General features: G+C 39.8%; 1 protein-coding gene across 4 annotated transcripts in view; it reads right to left on the bottom strand.

Moving 5' to 3' along the window:
* Positions 1 to 947: 947 nt before the first annotated feature.
* Positions 948 to 16,599, bottom strand: part of TPGS2 (tubulin polyglutamylase complex subunit 2) — a 64,736-nt gene continuing 49,084 nt past the window's right edge. For all 4 annotated transcript variants that reach the window (XM_021096293.2, XM_021096294.2, XM_084964541.1 and 1 more), the window contains 3 exons: positions 5,760 to 5,873; positions 4,004 to 4,164; positions 948 to 2,729 (listed from right to left, as the gene is read on the bottom strand). In XM_021096293.2, the coding sequence (XP_020951952.1) occupies positions 2,499 to 2,729; positions 4,004 to 4,164; positions 5,760 to 5,873 (506 nt within the window). In that variant the 3' untranslated portion in view covers positions 948 to 2,498. The remainder of the gene's footprint in view (positions 2,730 to 4,003; positions 4,165 to 5,759; positions 5,874 to 16,599) is intronic.

The raw sequence follows: 16,599 nt of genomic DNA on the forward strand, positions 1-16,599 counted from the left end.
CTCAGGTAGGATTTAGGAGGTACTTGGAGCATTTGGCAGTGGCAAGCATGTGCATTCCCAGGGGAGTGAAAGCAATGGTGCTCGGTTGCAGTGCCCTCCTCTGTGCTGACCTCTGAGGTGATTGGGGCCACAGGTGCTGCCTCTTCACGGACCCCTAGTGGTGGTGGGTCATGCTTACCTTTGGAGTCAGAGACCATGCAAGAAGCACTGCATCAGGAGGCACCACCACCCATCTGGTCCACATGGGCACAGAGAAAAGATATTCCTATGGTGGTCCACCCCCCCACCTTGCCCTTCCCAACAGCAGCACCTTTCTTCTGTGGACCCAGGACTCCTCCTGGGTTCCCTCAGCTGTGGTGCACTGCTCCCTAACTCCTCAGGCTGTTTCCACACAGCCAAGCCTAGTCCTCTCCCCAGAACTGACCTCTGGAGCCTGAGTGTCCATGCCCAGCCCCCAACTGAGCATCTCAGTCTGTAATGTCCTGGGAGGTGGTACCAATGATCTTTGAGGCTCTCACTCTACTTTGCCTTCCTCAGTCCGGCTGCTGCACGTTTCTCTGCAGCTTTGAGGTCCCTCCATCTCAGATGATCTCCCCATCAGATAGGGGGCTTCCAGGGTGTGGCTTCCTTTCCTCTTTCTTGCCTCCCTCTCAAGAGTGCTGTTCCTGTCCTGATTCCTTTCTCTCTCTCTCTTTCCCCCTTTTGTTCTACCCACGTCTATGGAGGGTTTCTTGCCCTTTTTGGAAGTTTAATGCCTTCTGCCAGCATTCAGATGTTCTATGAGAATCATTCTACATGTAGATTTTTTTTTTAATGTGTTTGTGGGAGAAGGTGAGTGCGAAGTCTTACTCATCTCCACCATCTTGATCCTGTGCCTAAATGCTCTTGTAAGTTTCAAGCTGCATTTAAAACTAGATTTTTACAATATAAAATGAATGATAAAGTGCTAGGAACTTAAAATTATTTAATTTTTCTTAGAATAACATTAAGTAGCAAACAAACAAAACCATGGTAACAAGTTGTGAGAGAAACCACAGAAGAAAAGAATTTTAGTACTTTTAATGGTACCATTTTCCTGATTTTTGGACAGAAGGCTCACATTTTCATTTTAAACTGGGTCCTACCTATTGGTAGCCAGCCCTGCTCTCGATTGCTTTACACCTCCTGAAGTAGGTCCCAAGCCTTTTCTTACCAGAACCCCCTCCCATCTACAGCCCTTTGGGGGCTCTACCTGGTTGTCACTGCGTGAAGGGCAACATTGCTCCCCTGGCTCCTCTCCTTGTGGAATCTAGAGCTGCAACAGGATTGACTTAAAAATAATTCAGGGTTTCCATTAGAGGAAGGACACCTGCCACAGTGGAAGATGACATAGCTTCTAATCCCCTTCTAACCTTGACTTGTCTTGGGGAAGCAGCCAAATGCTGTGATCTTTTATCTGGCACTGCCTGGTCTCCCTTTGATTTGATCAGTTTGGGCAGGAAAAGGCTTCTGGAAGACAACTTCAGCTATTAGCTTTGACAACCTGGCTCTTCTCTCTCCTTTCTTGCTGCTCCATGAATTGCTGAGCAGCTGTGAGTAGGCCGATCAGGTAGAAAGCTCTTGTCAATAGTAACTGATTTCATCAAACCTCTTTATGAGGAGTCCAGCAAAGCAGTGCTTTGGACTTTGTGTTTTTTAATGATACAGCAGAATTACCTCTTCTTAAAAAAACACAATAAGTGAGATAATTCTGGCAAAGGTGCAAATATCACAAAACTGGAAATAAGAAATTTTATAGGAATCTGAAAATGAGCAAAACAAGATTTGTTTGTGGTAAAGGATGTAGAGAAACATACAAATGTATCTTCAAGATTTTTCATGGAACATTATAACCTATCAAATATTAACTGATCTGAGGAAGGGTATGCAAAAATATTCTCATATAGTGCTGCCCAACAGAACTTTCCATTATGATAGAATTATTTCATCATGTCTGTGCTAACACAGAACCCACTAGCCACACGAATATGCACAATGTGGCTAATATCACTGAGGAACTTAATTTTCAATATAGCTTAAATTTAGCTGCTTTAAAATATGGCTACAACTGAACAGCACAGCTCCAATGCCTCATAAGTCAAAACCAATGGTTTCTCCAGGGAATTTCTCCAATTACTGCTGAGGGGTGGGGGTTGGAAGTAGGAAGAGAAGAAAGCTCTTAACAGATCTCTTTAGTCACTTACACAAGACCTTAAATTCTCCACAGCCTCCAGATGCAGTAGGTGGCACAACCTGCTATAAGGAGTATGGGGGAAGGATTCCTAGGAAGACCTGAGTATGTTCTTCCAAAAGGGGATCCTGGCTAAGGCCAATGGGAGTGAAAGGCCTAGGATTCTGGTTACTCAGTTGAGAAGAGGACTATGGTTCCACACACAGACTCTAAGGCCTGGGCCATGCCTGCAGCATCTGTGCATGGAAATCATTGCTGTGGGGCTTGTGGGGAGCTGGAGGTGGGGTGCTCATTTCCGGACAGGGTTTCCAGAGCCAGAGGAGGATTTAGAGGTGGAAGGAGGACCTGAGGGCCCTTTCTGGCCACCTGCAGGTTGAGGAGGCCCTTTCTTTTTTGGGATTAAGGTCTTGTTCTTGCTCTTGAACACTTTGCTAGGATCCAGCTTGTTCACAAAGGAGTCAGTCTCTTCTGTGAGTAGGTTTGTGTTGTAGGTGATGGGTTTATACATGTTGAACCATTGCTGTAAGGCAGAAGTGGGAAAGAGAGTCACAATTCAAAGGAGAAATGCATACGTTTATGCTCTTTAGTACAAAGGTAGAAATCTGGAGAGACAAGACAGAGAAGAGAGTAAAAGTTTTTATGAAAAATTGCCTCTAAAGTCTACTAGCATTTCTTTTAAGTAAAAGGGAAGACACACATTACTTTATGAGATCTCATAACCTTTAACCAATGTATCATGAAGACCAAGAATCTGAGTAAGCTTCTTTCCTTCTGACTTAGTGAGCCCTGAGCCTGGGATGCTAGGTCCTTATCACCGGGGTACCGTGTCCTTCTGTTTTGCCCTCAGACCAGCCACTGACCATCTGGTGGATTTGGTAACATCATTCCCACAGGAGGGGAGGAGAAAGAGGCCAGAGCAGCCTCTGCTGAGGGAAGCTGCATACTCTCTTCCCTACAGGGTTTCTGGGCAGCTAAGGGAAAAGGAGATCTACATTTATTGACTTTCATTGATCATAACTACCCATTATGCTGACTGGATGGACGTCATTGCCACTTGAAGAGATGAGGTCCACTTGATAAATATATACATGGAGCCTAGTCCCTCATTTTTTGCCACTCATTCAAAAGTTCAAGACATACTTGGTACTCTTAAACCAGGCAGTATGTCAACATTACCTGACATCTGTATGTTTAAAATGTGTCTAGATCTGTAATATAAATGAGGCACATCCATACTTTGAAATACCCTACATCATTGAAAAAGTCAGCTCTCTATATACTGACAGGGAATGAGCTCCAACATGGAGTTAAGTGAAGAGGGTGCAGAAATATGGGAAAAGTACATTGCAGTAGTGATTTAGAAAAAAAGAACCAAAAACTGTTTGGATGCATGCTTTCTACTCAATAGAGTATCTTGGTGAAGACCCAAGAGAAACTAACAGTGACTGCCTGTGGGGAAGTGGATGGGGAGACTGGAGAACCAGGGAGTAAGAGATTGACTTTTCACTGTTCCTGTGTGCATGTACTGGCTATCCAAAACCAACAATCAAACCTAAACCCTCACAAAGAGTTCCTTAGAAATAAAAACTCCCCAGGTAATTCTGAGGATCTGCCAAGTCTGGGAATCACTAAACCACCTCTACTGGAAGCCTTGCTTATTAAAAATACAGTTTTCTGGGCTCCACCCCAGATCACCTGAATCAAATGAGGAAGCTAGGCATTCATAATTTAAGCATTTTCTGAGAAGATTCTGATACATTCTACAGTGTGAGGTGACAGTTGGTTCTCTCTTACCTTGGCCTGGGGGCTAATGCCATAGCTGGTGAAGGCATACTGCCACTGGGGCAGGCCCAGGTGGGTGATGAGCAGGCGATAATAGGCAGTAAAGGTATCTGTGAGAAAATGCCAGTATAATGCTCTGTCCAGGAACCAGATCTCAGAGTCTTGTGCTAATGCTGAAATAGCACACAAAAGAGATAAATGAAGAGATGGCTTAACACCTTTTATTTATAAAGTCAACATCTACTCACAGTGAAAACAAGTTTCAACAGTGGAAGGGATGTAAAATATAAGTTCCCCTTTTTCCTTCCAATTGCCCAGCTCCACTCTCCAGTGGCCAGTGTTTCCAGTTTCTTTGGTATTCTTTCACAAATTCTTGATCAATCAGTTGACTGATCTATCTGCTGGGCTTTGGCCATCTGTGCATTAAAGCCATCTAAGCAGCACTCCTTTCTTGTGTGGACTCAACACTCCCTTCCCTCCCTAGATGCATGTTGTTGTCTCAGCCTTCCTGATGGTGAGAAACTCTGAGTGGCCCTGATTTTCTGAGGAGGATCCCTGTTAGGAATTAGAAGAGCTAGGAGAAACCACCAAAGAGAGGCCAGCTCCCTCTCTTGGGAATCCTGCATGTGCTGTTGTGCAATGTGCTGGTTGAGCTGAAGCAGGCACTATTGTACCAGCTTCTGCTTCAAACCGGTTTCTGACCTTCCATCACTACCCTGGAGGCCTCTCTTAGTTCATCTCCTAATGGCTGTTAACATCTCCCTGGGTGGCCTCCATCCTGCGGTATCTTCCCCTTCAACTTCTGCTTGTGGTCACAAACATTTTCATAGGAATCCTGCCATTCCTCTGCAAAATCACCTTGACTCCCCACTTCCACATAATGTCCAAACTCCTTCACCTGGTTTTCAAAACTCCCCATGAAGGGAAACAACTGGGCCTTTGGCTCATCTCTTCCTCATTCACAAGATGAATCATGTGGTCCAATGAACTTTAATTATTTATTACCCCCAAATCAGGTGCCCTCTCCCAGGGCATGGCTTTTACCCATATCTCTTTGCTTGGATGCTCTCTTTTGCACCTAACCCAAGCCCCATATCTCATTCCCAGCCACACTGCAGGATGCAGCTCAAAGGCTACTTTTCAGATTCCTCCAGCTGGAGGTGATCTCTCCTTCTCCTAGCAGTAAATCCTGGTACATCTTCTCATCCCCACTCTAGGACAGAGAGCTACCTGAAAAAGGCTGGACCTTGTCCAACTCTGCAGTCCCACGGTCCCAGGGCCATGGCATGAATTGCTGTCCGGGGGCCAGGTGGTGGCCACTGCTCAAGAGGCCAGAGCCTCTTTCTCTTGATTTACGATCTGGGATCTCAGATTGAGGTCTAGTAATTTCAAGTTTTTATTGCTATTAATTGCCCTACATAAAGACATACAGAAGAAAGACAATGTTTCTCCTAGGTGCTTTTCTAATGCATGAGCCTGCTGGAGGAGTTATAGACAGAATTACTACTTCTTTTAATTTTTATTCACTTATAATCCTAAACTTATTACTTTGCAATAACTCACAAATGACAATAGCTTAAAAAGACTCTTCACTGGCCTGGAGAGGTATGCTCAGAGTGGACCAAACAGGTTTTCTATGCCTTGGCATCCACAAGAGACCAGGCAGCATCTCAGTAGGTCAGGGAGGAACCTTTTGTGTAATGGCTGGAGAACAAGGTTAGCCAAGGCCATTCTCAAACCACAGGACCATGCCTGCCATGATTCTTACCTGGTTTCCCTCTTTTGTAGACAAGGCAAACCTTCCCATTCCCATTGCAAGGATCCAGTTCAAATATCACACTGCGAGAATCAAAGTGAGGCTTCTCTGGCTGGTTCTCACCGGCTGCAAACCCAGAAGTTAATGGTAATGTTCAAACATACTCAGCTAAATATACTTATTCATCCAGCTTTGCTAGGATGAAAAAGCAGAAAAAAAGTCTTAAATACATTCAACTACTATTTTCAAATGTGGACCAAATGCATTCTATACTCTAAATGCCCTCGGTCTTATTCATAGTCTGTCTCGTCTGGGCTCTTATCACTAATAGTGTCACAAGATCTGGGGGAAGGTGGCAGGAGGACATCAAACTGAACTTCTTGGGAGTAGGATGACAAGAAGTCAGAGTAACTTGAACAACATTTTTCTTTTTCTCCAGATAACTGCTTTCCCCTCATATATAGCACTTTATGATCTTCTGATTAGAATTTTATTTTCCTGTCTAAAATGTACATTGATAGCATTTAATTATGTTTATAATTAATGCTAGTCTGGCTATGTTAAAAATACCTACCTAGAAATCAAATATTGTGTTAAGACAGAAAAAAAGATTTGATTTACACCTATAAATAATTTTATATAAATGCATATTTACATTTCTAATTAAAAGTGTTTAAAAAAAATGGTTTTCCCCTACCCTGATGGTTATATTTCACATTCTTCATCTTACATGGTCCTAGACAGACATATAGGTATACATTTAAATTTTGTCAAGATTGTTTGCTATATAAAAATGGGATATAACACCTTACCTGAATCTTACTTTCTATGTAGTAATACTATGTGGAAAGCCTTCTAAGACATTTGGTATTAACTCTAATTCACTCTTTTTAATGGCTGCCTGACAGTCTGTGGGAGTGGATGCACCCTAATTTATCCCACCATGCCCCTATTTATAGGCATTCACCTACCGTTATTCTGTGGTGAATGCTACAGTAGTCATCTCTGTGCATGTCCCTTTGTTTTGGTGCTTTCGTTATATATACCCTGCAGTAGAATGGACATTGGCAGACTGCTTTTTGAAAAGGTCTTTGCTTCTGAAAGATATTTTCACTTGATATAGAATTCTAGATAAGCAATTTTTTCCTTTGAGTACTTTATCTTGGATTGTTTTCAGTGAGAAATATGCCATTATCCTTATCTTTGTTCCTTTGTATAAAACTGTCTTTTCCCATTGACTGCTTTTAAGATTTTTTCTTTATCCCTAATCTTGAACAATTTGATTGTTTTTTAGTAATATTTATTCATGTTCTTGGCTTGTTAAAACTTCTTAGATATGGTTTAAGTTTCCCATAAAATTGGTAAAGCTTTGAGCCACTATTTAAGTATTATTTTCTGACACCCCCTCGCTTTTTTCAGGGACTCCAATTACACATACATTATACCACTTGTTATCCCTCAGTTCACTGATGCTCTTTTCATTGAAAGAATTCATTTTCATTGAATCTGTAGAGTGCCTTGAATAGTATACTCATTTTGACAATATTGATGCTTCCATTCCAAGGACATGGTGTATCTTTCCATCTGTTTGTATTATCTTTGATTTCTTTCACCAGTGTCTTATAGTTTTCAGAGTAGAGGTATTTTGTCTCTTTAGGTAGGTTTATTCTTAGGTATTTTATTCTTTTTGATGTGATGGTAAATGAGATTATTTCCCTAATTTCTTTGACCTTTCATTGTTAGTATATAGAAATACAATCAATTTCTGTATCCTGCAACTTTACCAACTTCTCTGATGAGCTCTAACAGTTTTATGATAGCATCTTTAGGATTTTCTAGGTACAGCATTGTATCATCTACAAACAGAGATAGTTATACTTCTTCCTTTCCAATTTGGATTCCTTTTATTTCTTTTTCCTCTGATTGCCATGGCTAGGACTTCCAAAACCATGTTGAAAAGAAGTGGTATGAGTGGACATCCCTGTCTTGCTCCTGATCTTTAGCGGGAATTCTTTCAACACTTCACCATTGAGAATGATGTTATCTGTGGGTTTCTCATATATGGCCTTTATTATATTGAGGTACGTTCCCTCTGTGCCCACTTTCTGGAGGGTTGTTATCAGAAATGGGTGTTGGAATTTTTTGAAAGTTTTTTCTGCATCTATTGAGAGGATCATATAGTTTTTATTCTTCAGTTTGTTAATGTGGTGTATCACACTGATATTGAAAAATCCTTGCATCTCTGGAATAAATCCCTCTTGATCCTGCTGAATGATCCTTTAGTGTTTTGCTGGATTTGGTTTGATAGTATTTTGCTGAGGATTTTTGCATCTATGTTCATCAGTGATATTGGACTGTAATTTTCTTTTTGTGGGTATCTTTGTCTGGTTTTGTTATCAATGTGATGGTGGCCACACAGAATGATTTTGGGAGTATTCCTTCCTCGGTAATTTTTTGGAAGTTTCAGAAGGATAGGGGTTAACTCTTCTCTAAATTTTTGATAGAATTCACCTGTGAAGCCATTTGGTCCTGGACTTTTGTTTGTTAGACATTTTTAAATCACAGTTTCAATTTCAGTCCTTGTGATTGGTCCATTCATCTTTCCTTTTTCTTTCTGGTTTAGTCAATGCAAGCCTATCAAATTACCAATGTTATTTTTCATAGAACTACAACCAAAATTTAAAAATTTAAATGGAAACACAAAAGACTCTTAAGAGCCAAAGCAATCCTGAGAAAGAAAAATGGGGCTGGAGGAATCAGGCTCCTGGACTTAAGACTATACTACAAAGCTATAGTAATCAAAACAGTATGGTACTGGCACAAAAACAGAAATACAGATCAATAGAACAGGATCAAAAGTGCGGAAATAAACCCAAGCACCTATGCTCATTTAATACATGACAAGGGAGGCAAGAATATACAATAAGTGGTGCTGGGAAAAGTGGAAAGCTACATGCAAAAGAATGAAATTAGAACATTCTCTAATAGCATACACACACAAAAAATAAACTTAAAATGGATTAGAAAGCTAGATGTAAGACTGCACACAATAAACCTCTTAGAGGAAAACATAGGCTGAACACTCTCTGACATAAATTACAGCAATATCTTCTCAGATCCACCTTCTAGAGTAATGGCAATCAAAACAAAAATAAACAAATAGGACCTAATTAACCTTAAAAGTTTTAGCACAGTGAAGGAAACCCTACACACAACAAAAAGACAACCCACAGAATAGATCTGCAAATGAAGCAACTGACAAGGGCTCAATCTCCAAAATACACAAACACCTCCTGCAGCTCAATTCAAAAAAAAGAAAAACAAAAAAACAACCCAATCAATAAAAATGGGCATAAGATCTAAACAGACATCTCTCCAAAGACATACAGATGGCCAAAAATCACATGAAAAGATGCTCAGTATCACTAATTGTTAGAGAAATGCTAACCAAAATTACTATGAGGTACCCACCTTACACCAGACAGAATGGCCATCATCAAAAAGTCTACAAATAATAAATGATGGAGAGGGTTTGGAAAAAAAAGAACCCTCTTACACTGTTGGTCAGACTGTACACTGGTGTAACCACTACGGAAAACAGTTTTCCTCAAAAAAGTACAAATAGAACATATTATCCAGCAATCTTACTGCTGGGCATCTATCCAGAGAAAACCACAATTCAAAAACCTACATGCACCCCAATGTTCATTGCAGCACAATTTACAACAGCCAAGACACTGAAGCTACCTAAATGTCCATCAACAGAGGAATGGACAAAGAAGATGTGGTATAAGAGTTCCCACTGTGGTTCAGTGGTAACAACTAGTATCCATGAGGATGCCAGTTCAATCCCTGGCCTTGCTCAGTGGGTTAAGGATCTGGCATTGCCGTGAGCTGTGGTGTAGGTTGCAGACATGGCTCCAATTTGACCCCTAGCCTGGGAACTTCCATCTGCCAGGGGTGCGGCCCTACAAAGACATGGTACATATAAACACTGGTATATTACTCAGCCATCACAAACAATGAAATAATGCCATTTTCAGCAACGTAGATAGACCTAGAGATTGTTATACTGAGTAAAGTTAGTGAAAGACAAACATATTATAACACTTACATGTGGAATCTTAAAAAGGGATACAAATGAACTTATTTCTAGAACAGAAACAGACTTACGGACTTTGAAAAGCTTATGTTTACCAAAGGGGACAGGTGGGGGTTTGGGAGGGGCATATGTACACTGAGGTGTATGGAATGACTGGCCAACTGGGACCTGCTGTATAGTACAGAGAACTCTACCCAGTATTCTGTGATTATCTATGTGGGAAAAGAATCTGAGGGAGAAGGGATATGTGTATATGTGTGACTGGGTCACTTTGTTGTACAGGAGAAATTATCACAACCTTGTAAATTAACTATAGTTCAAAAAAACTTAAAAATAAACTGGAAAAAAAATGAGCAGAGTATCTAAATAGACACTTCTCCAAAGAAGGCATATAGATGGCCAAAAAGCAAATGAAAATATGCAAACAAGAAAAAAGAGTTTATTTTCTTTCTGTGTTATTTCAGGTAGTTTATTGTTATGTTTTCAAGTTCTCTAGTCATTCCTTTGGCAATGTCTAAGCAATTGTTAGTCCCATCCAGTATATTTTTCATCTCAGAAACTAGTTTTATCTATAAAAGTTAAATTTGGATCCCCCCCATCTTCCATGTCTGTACTAAGTATTTAGACATATAGTAATATAATGACATTTCCACATCTATATCTGCTAATTCTAAATTGTGTCAATTCTGGATTGGTTTCACTGAATCAATTTTTCTCATTACGGTCATTTTTTCCTGCTTCTTTGCATGCCTGGTAATGTTTGATTGGATGCCAGAAATGGTCAATTTTGCATTGTTGAGTGGTTGGTATTTTTATATTCCTATAAATATTCCCGAGCTTTGTTCTGGAACACAGATACTTTTAGATCTTGTGCTTAGTATTTGTGGGGTAGCACGAAGGCAGCATTTAACCTAGGGCTGAATTTTTCCCCCATCACTTTGGCAGGGCCCTTCTGAGTATCTAATCTGTGTAAACCATGAATTTCTACCTGTCTGGCACAGACAAGCACCGTTCCTGGTCCTGAGTGAGCACCTGGCATTGTTCCCGCTAATCTTATTGAGTGGTTTTGTCCCTGACCTTGGGCAGTATCTTCACATGCATGTGCTCATCAGTTCTCTACTGAATATCTGAGGAGGATCCTCTGCAGATCTCTGTACTTCTCTCTATGCAGTGCATTCAGCTCTGTTACTCAGTCCTATGAACTCCAGCTGTCTTCATCTTGCTGGGCTCTTAGCTCTGTCTTCTCAATTAAGCAAGTACAACAGGTTCTGCTTGGATTCCCCTCTCTATGCTCTTGACTAGAAACGCTCCGACAGTAAGCTAGGGTTCACCTTCTCTGTGACCAAAAAAAAAAAAAAAAAAAATAGGAAACTCATTTAGTATGGTTCCTTTCTGCCATTTGCAGATGCAACTCCAGTTTCTGGTTATTTTTGGTTCTTTCTAGTCCTTTTAAGGCAATTTTTTTAAAAAAGTCCCAAGAGTTCACAGTATTATTTATGAGTCTTGATCTGGCAAAAGGGAGTATGCCATATGACCAAAATCATAAGGTCAAATCTGCAATGTCACCATTATTAGTTCCTCACTGAATTTTTAGTTTGGTTTTATGTCTGTGTGCACATTAGCATACTGTCTTATAATCTGTGCATAAGTCGTCTAGTGGATCTTTTTCCGTTACCTGTTACTCGTGCTAGTTCTTGTTCACAGTGTCATTTTTTCATGTGCCTGATTCTTTTATAGTAGGATTATTTTTGAAAAATTATTTCTAAAAACAATTTGAGGTCTAGGATAATGTTATCTTCCTCTAAGGAGATTTTATTTTTATATAAGTTTTATATTGAGGTGTAATTCACCTACCATACTATTCACTCATTTAAAATGTACAACTCATATATAAGAAAAAAACCAAAAACCAAAAAACTATTTTACATTCTAAAATGTACAATTCAGGAGTTCCCATTGTGGCACAGCAGAAATGGATCCAACTAAGAACCATGAGGTTGTGGGTTTGATCCCTGGCCTTGCTCAGTGGGTTAAAAGATCTGGCATTGCCATGAGCTGTGGTGTAGGTTGCAGACGCTGCTTGGATCTGGTGCTGCTTTGGCTGTGGTGTAGGCTGGAGGCTGCAGCTCCAATTAGACCCCTAGCCTGGGAATATCCATATGCCGCAGGTACAGCTCTAAAAAGGAAAAAAAATAAAATGTACATTTCAGTGTTTTTTAGTATTATTTACAGAGATGTGTATCTATTAACATAGTCAATTTTTATTAACATTTCACTAGAGTGAATTCCTGTTTGTTTCTGCCAAACCCTGAGATTAGTAATATGGAATCAAATTAGTCCAATTTGGGGCTTTAAATATTTTCTGGGATGCACAGAAGATGTACACTTGAGTTTTAGTTCATGTGAAGAGTAGATATTTATGGTTCATTCTGTCCCCTAGGGTGCAGCTCCTCATGGTGCTAACTTAAAAAGTAGGGTAGTTTTTATGGGTGCCGTCTTTTGTAGGTCCTAGACTCCATTGTGTTCTCCTAGTCTCACATATGGGTCAAATTTTCAGCTTTTCAGTAGCCTCATTGCCTCTTTTGAAAGGTATAGTGTACCCTAGGCAAAAGTGGCCTAGATTTCTGTCCCTAGATTTCTATCTTCTTCTGGAGATTAATCTGGTGCACCACCTTCTTAGCTCTTTGATGATTTTTATGTTTTGCCTTGACTTTTCAGTTGTCTTTGGCAGGAAGGATGCTCTGAATTACTTATCTGGCATTACCAGGAGGTCTCTTCATCAGTTTAAGTATGCTCCTAAAAACAGCATACTGATGAGGAATTCTGCTTTCCATATCAATCTTATAGTTTTTGCTTTCAAAAGGGAACTTCAAACCCAGCACATTTAATATAATGATTACGTTTTATTTTATTCTATTATCTATTACTTATATATTTTATTATATTCTTTATTTTTATTCTTATTATTTTGTTGCTTAATTATTTTATAACGTTTCTTTTCCTTTTTTCTTATTTTACTCATGCGATTCAACATTCTCTTCATTAGGTTGAAAATTCTAATGTAATTTTTTTTATTCCTTTAGTGGTTATCTTCCTTTTGTTATTTGTTTGCATGATTGAGCCATATGATTCTACCCTTATTTGAAAACAATATGCCATTGTTTCCCCAACCAGGCAGAATTCTGAGATGGCCCCCAAGATTGCTGCTTCTTGGTATACACACTTTGTACAACTTCCTCCCTCTGAGTGTGAACAGGACCTGTAAATATGATGAGGAATGGTCATTCTCTTGATTAACATTATGAGACTGTTAAAGCAGAATAGAGAGAAAATTCTTTGGCTGAAAAGTGAGCTGCCAAGCTGTGAGAGGGTCATGTGACTAGAATCTGAGCATGGCCTAAGTGAGCTGAGAGTGACCCCTAGCCAAATACCAACAAGAAAACAAGGACTTATTCCCACACCTGCCAGAAACTGAATAAGGTCAACCACCCTGTGCCTGAACTGAGCTAATAGCATCAGCTGATACCTTGACTTTAGCCTGGTAAGACCCTAACAGAAGATCCTACTAATCTGTAGTTGAATTCCTGACTCATTAAAACTGTTAGATAATAGGAGTTCGCATCGTGGCTCAGTGGTAATGAACATGACTTGGGTTCGATCCCTGGCCTTGCTCAGTGGGTTAAGGATCTGGCGTTGCTGTGAGCTATAGTGTAGGTCAAAGACGTGGCTCGGATCTGGCACTGCTGTGGCTGTGGCGTAGGCCGGCAGTTGCAGCTCTGATTCGACCCCTAACTTGGGAGCTTCCATATGCCATGGGTGCAGTCCTAAAAAAAAAAAAAAAAAAAAAAAAAAAAAAAAAAAAAAAAAAAAAAAGACAATAACCAAACAAACAGCTATTAAATTTGTGGTAATCTGTTATTCAGTAACAGAAAACCAATACACCAATACATTGTTCCTCCCAACAGAGCATAATATTTCTTCTCTATGGTAGGATGAGATCTTCCACTTTCTGCTTCTTTTCCATTTTGTACTACATTTTCTACCATAAGGACTCCCTGGAACATTCTTTGTATTAATTGCTGGGGTGCTATAACAAAGTGACATAAATTGAAAGGTTTGAACAGCATGTTGTCTCACACTTCTGGAGGCTACCGATCCAAGATCAAGGTTGGTTCTTTTTGAGGGAGGTGGAAAATAATTTGTTCCATGACTCTCCCCTAGCTCCTGCTGTTTTGCTTACAATTTTTAACTTTCTTTGGTGTGCAAAAGTACCTAACTGTGCCTTTATCTTCATGTGGCTTTCTTCCTATATCGCTAAATTTTTTGTAGAGTTGCCAGTCATACTGCATTAAGGGTCCAACCTACTCCAGTATGACCTCATCTTTACTTACATCTACAACGATCTTATTTCCAAATAAGGTCACAGTCTGAGGTACTGAGTTTAGGACATCAGCATATGAACTTTTTTTTGGAGGAGGGAGAACACACAATTTAAGCCATAACATTATCTTGCCTTTCTCCTTTCTTTAAGGTTTAGATGAAACATTTAAAAATATTCCTTGCACTATGTCCCCTCTTTTCCAAGAGTTCTTATGTAAAAGTTGTATAACGCTTTTTTTTTTTTTAAATACAGTACTTTTTAAAATACAACATACTCCTAGGTAATAAGATTTAAATTTAAACTCTTTCATAGGAGGTTCACTGATCTCTTGTTTCCTTTCCTCTCTATATATCCACACCTTGAGATCTCCATTCTGTTGCATTTGTTTGGTTAGAGTATTTATGTTCTTGAAGTTTTACATGTCCTTTAACGTTCTTCTGATAACCTGAGAGCTAAGTTTGGTCTGTACATAGAGGCCTCTTCATTTTCACTCCTTTTCTCCAAGTAACCTATTTAGGCTTTTTAACTATCTTTTAATTTCCAGTGTTGCAGGTGGGAAGCCTGATGTCAGTCTGATTATTCTTTCTTCACAGGTAATTTGTTATTTTTGCCTAGAAGCTTTTGATTTTTTCTGCATCACGTAATGCCTAGGTGACTGTTTTCCCCTGGATTCAATCTGAGTCTAGGAGAGCCCTTTTGATCTCCAGAGAAGTCTTCTTTTATTGTTTACTTATTGCCTTTCCATCTATTCTTTTTCTCTTTCTTAAGCACCATAATTCCAGTGGAAGGTCACCTGGATGTATTTTCTACTTCTCTTACCCGCCCACTTTTCCCTTATAATTTCCCTTTTTAAAATTTGTCTAACTCACATCTCAATATTTATACTCTTCTTCATCTAGTCAGTTACTTAACTGGGAATCTTTTTTTCTATAGGAAGTTTTTGTACTGTCTTAATTGTCCTTAAGTGTTCTTATTTTTGTTTCTATTTAGGTTTTCATCTGTGTCTTCTAGCAGTGTTATTTCTCTGGTTCTATATTCTGTTATTTCTTCCTGATTGTCCTCTTTCCACCTGCTAAGTCTGAGAAAAGTCAGCATTTTTCTATTTATGTTTAATGAAACTTAGGTCTAGTTCTTGCACTGTCTTCAAAAGCATGAAACTAGCAGGTGCCAGAAGCCAAGATTTTTTTTTTTTTTTAAATCCCCGTGAATATGCAGGACAGTGTGGTCTTTATCCCTATCTTGGTCCTTTACTAGGGTCTCTTGAAATCCTATCATCTAGTCTACTTCTACTCTCCCAGCCTCAAGGGCAAGGCGCACACTTACTTAACAACTTCTTTGCCTTTCAGAGCTTAGAGAGCCCCAGTACTCACATATGAAACTAAGGGGACCTTTTTTCCCACTCGAGGCTTCCACACATTTCTGCGTGACAGGTTCTTCCTAGGACCTGATTTTTTCAGTTTCCCTGCTATTGTTGAGCTGCTTGTCCAGGTGAAGGGGAAGGCCTTGCCTCAGCTCTCTCTGCAGAACTTCAATGCACTCTAAGTCTGTAGTACTGGGGGATCTAGTTGCCTGCTGAATATTCATTCATTCTCCATTTTTAAACCCCAATTCTGTTGGACTAGGCAATACTACACAGCTAAAAACACCTACTTCCTCAAATACCCTTGCAGCAATGTGTAACATTTTGACTCTGTTCTGGCCAATGGCTACTGGGAGGGGTTTCTGAAAAAACTATTATTTTCCTAATAAAAAGGAAATATTCTGCCGAGGGACAGCTATTTTGCTCTTTACTCTTCTTTTTGCTCCCTGGAACACAGACTTGAAGCTTGGAAGGAGAGCCCACATTCTTCAACCACAAGGAGGCGGCAACCCAGAGACGGCTGTGCCAGGAATCCAGAGGGAGACTCTATCACTGAGTTTCTCAAGCAGCTATAGCAGCCTAGTTTCAGATTGTGTATTATAATAAAAATAAACTCCTATTTAGTTTAAACGTTATAATGAGGGGAGGGGGTCTGTTATATGCAGCCACACACAACTCTGACTGAACAAGCCCTCATTTATACACAACTGACTACATAGCTTTAGCAGCCATCTGAATTAAAAGCTATCTCAATCAGAGGAGGCAAAGAGCCTGGAGGAAGGAAGGGAATTGCGGTCAGACTCCATGAAACCTCTCAACACTGACATGTGGAGTGAAGTGTACTCTATAACATTCATTTACTTACCAGGTATTCATTCATTAACTACCTACTATCTGCCAGGGACTGAAGGGGGTGCTAGAAACAAAACCAAGATCCCAACTCTGGCATTTTCCTCATGAAAATTTCCTTTTTCATTTCAATACAGGCTGTTTTTTTACCTTTTCCCCA

This window comes from Sus scrofa, chromosome 6 (assembly GCF_054392235.1).
Source record: "Sus scrofa isolate SSC_HxYL_T2T_F1_AM1 chromosome 6, Sscrofa_HxYL_maternal_Yorkshire_Landrace_v2.0, whole genome shotgun sequence".
NCBI classification, from domain to species: Eukaryota; Metazoa; Chordata; class Mammalia; order Artiodactyla; family Suidae; genus Sus; species Sus scrofa.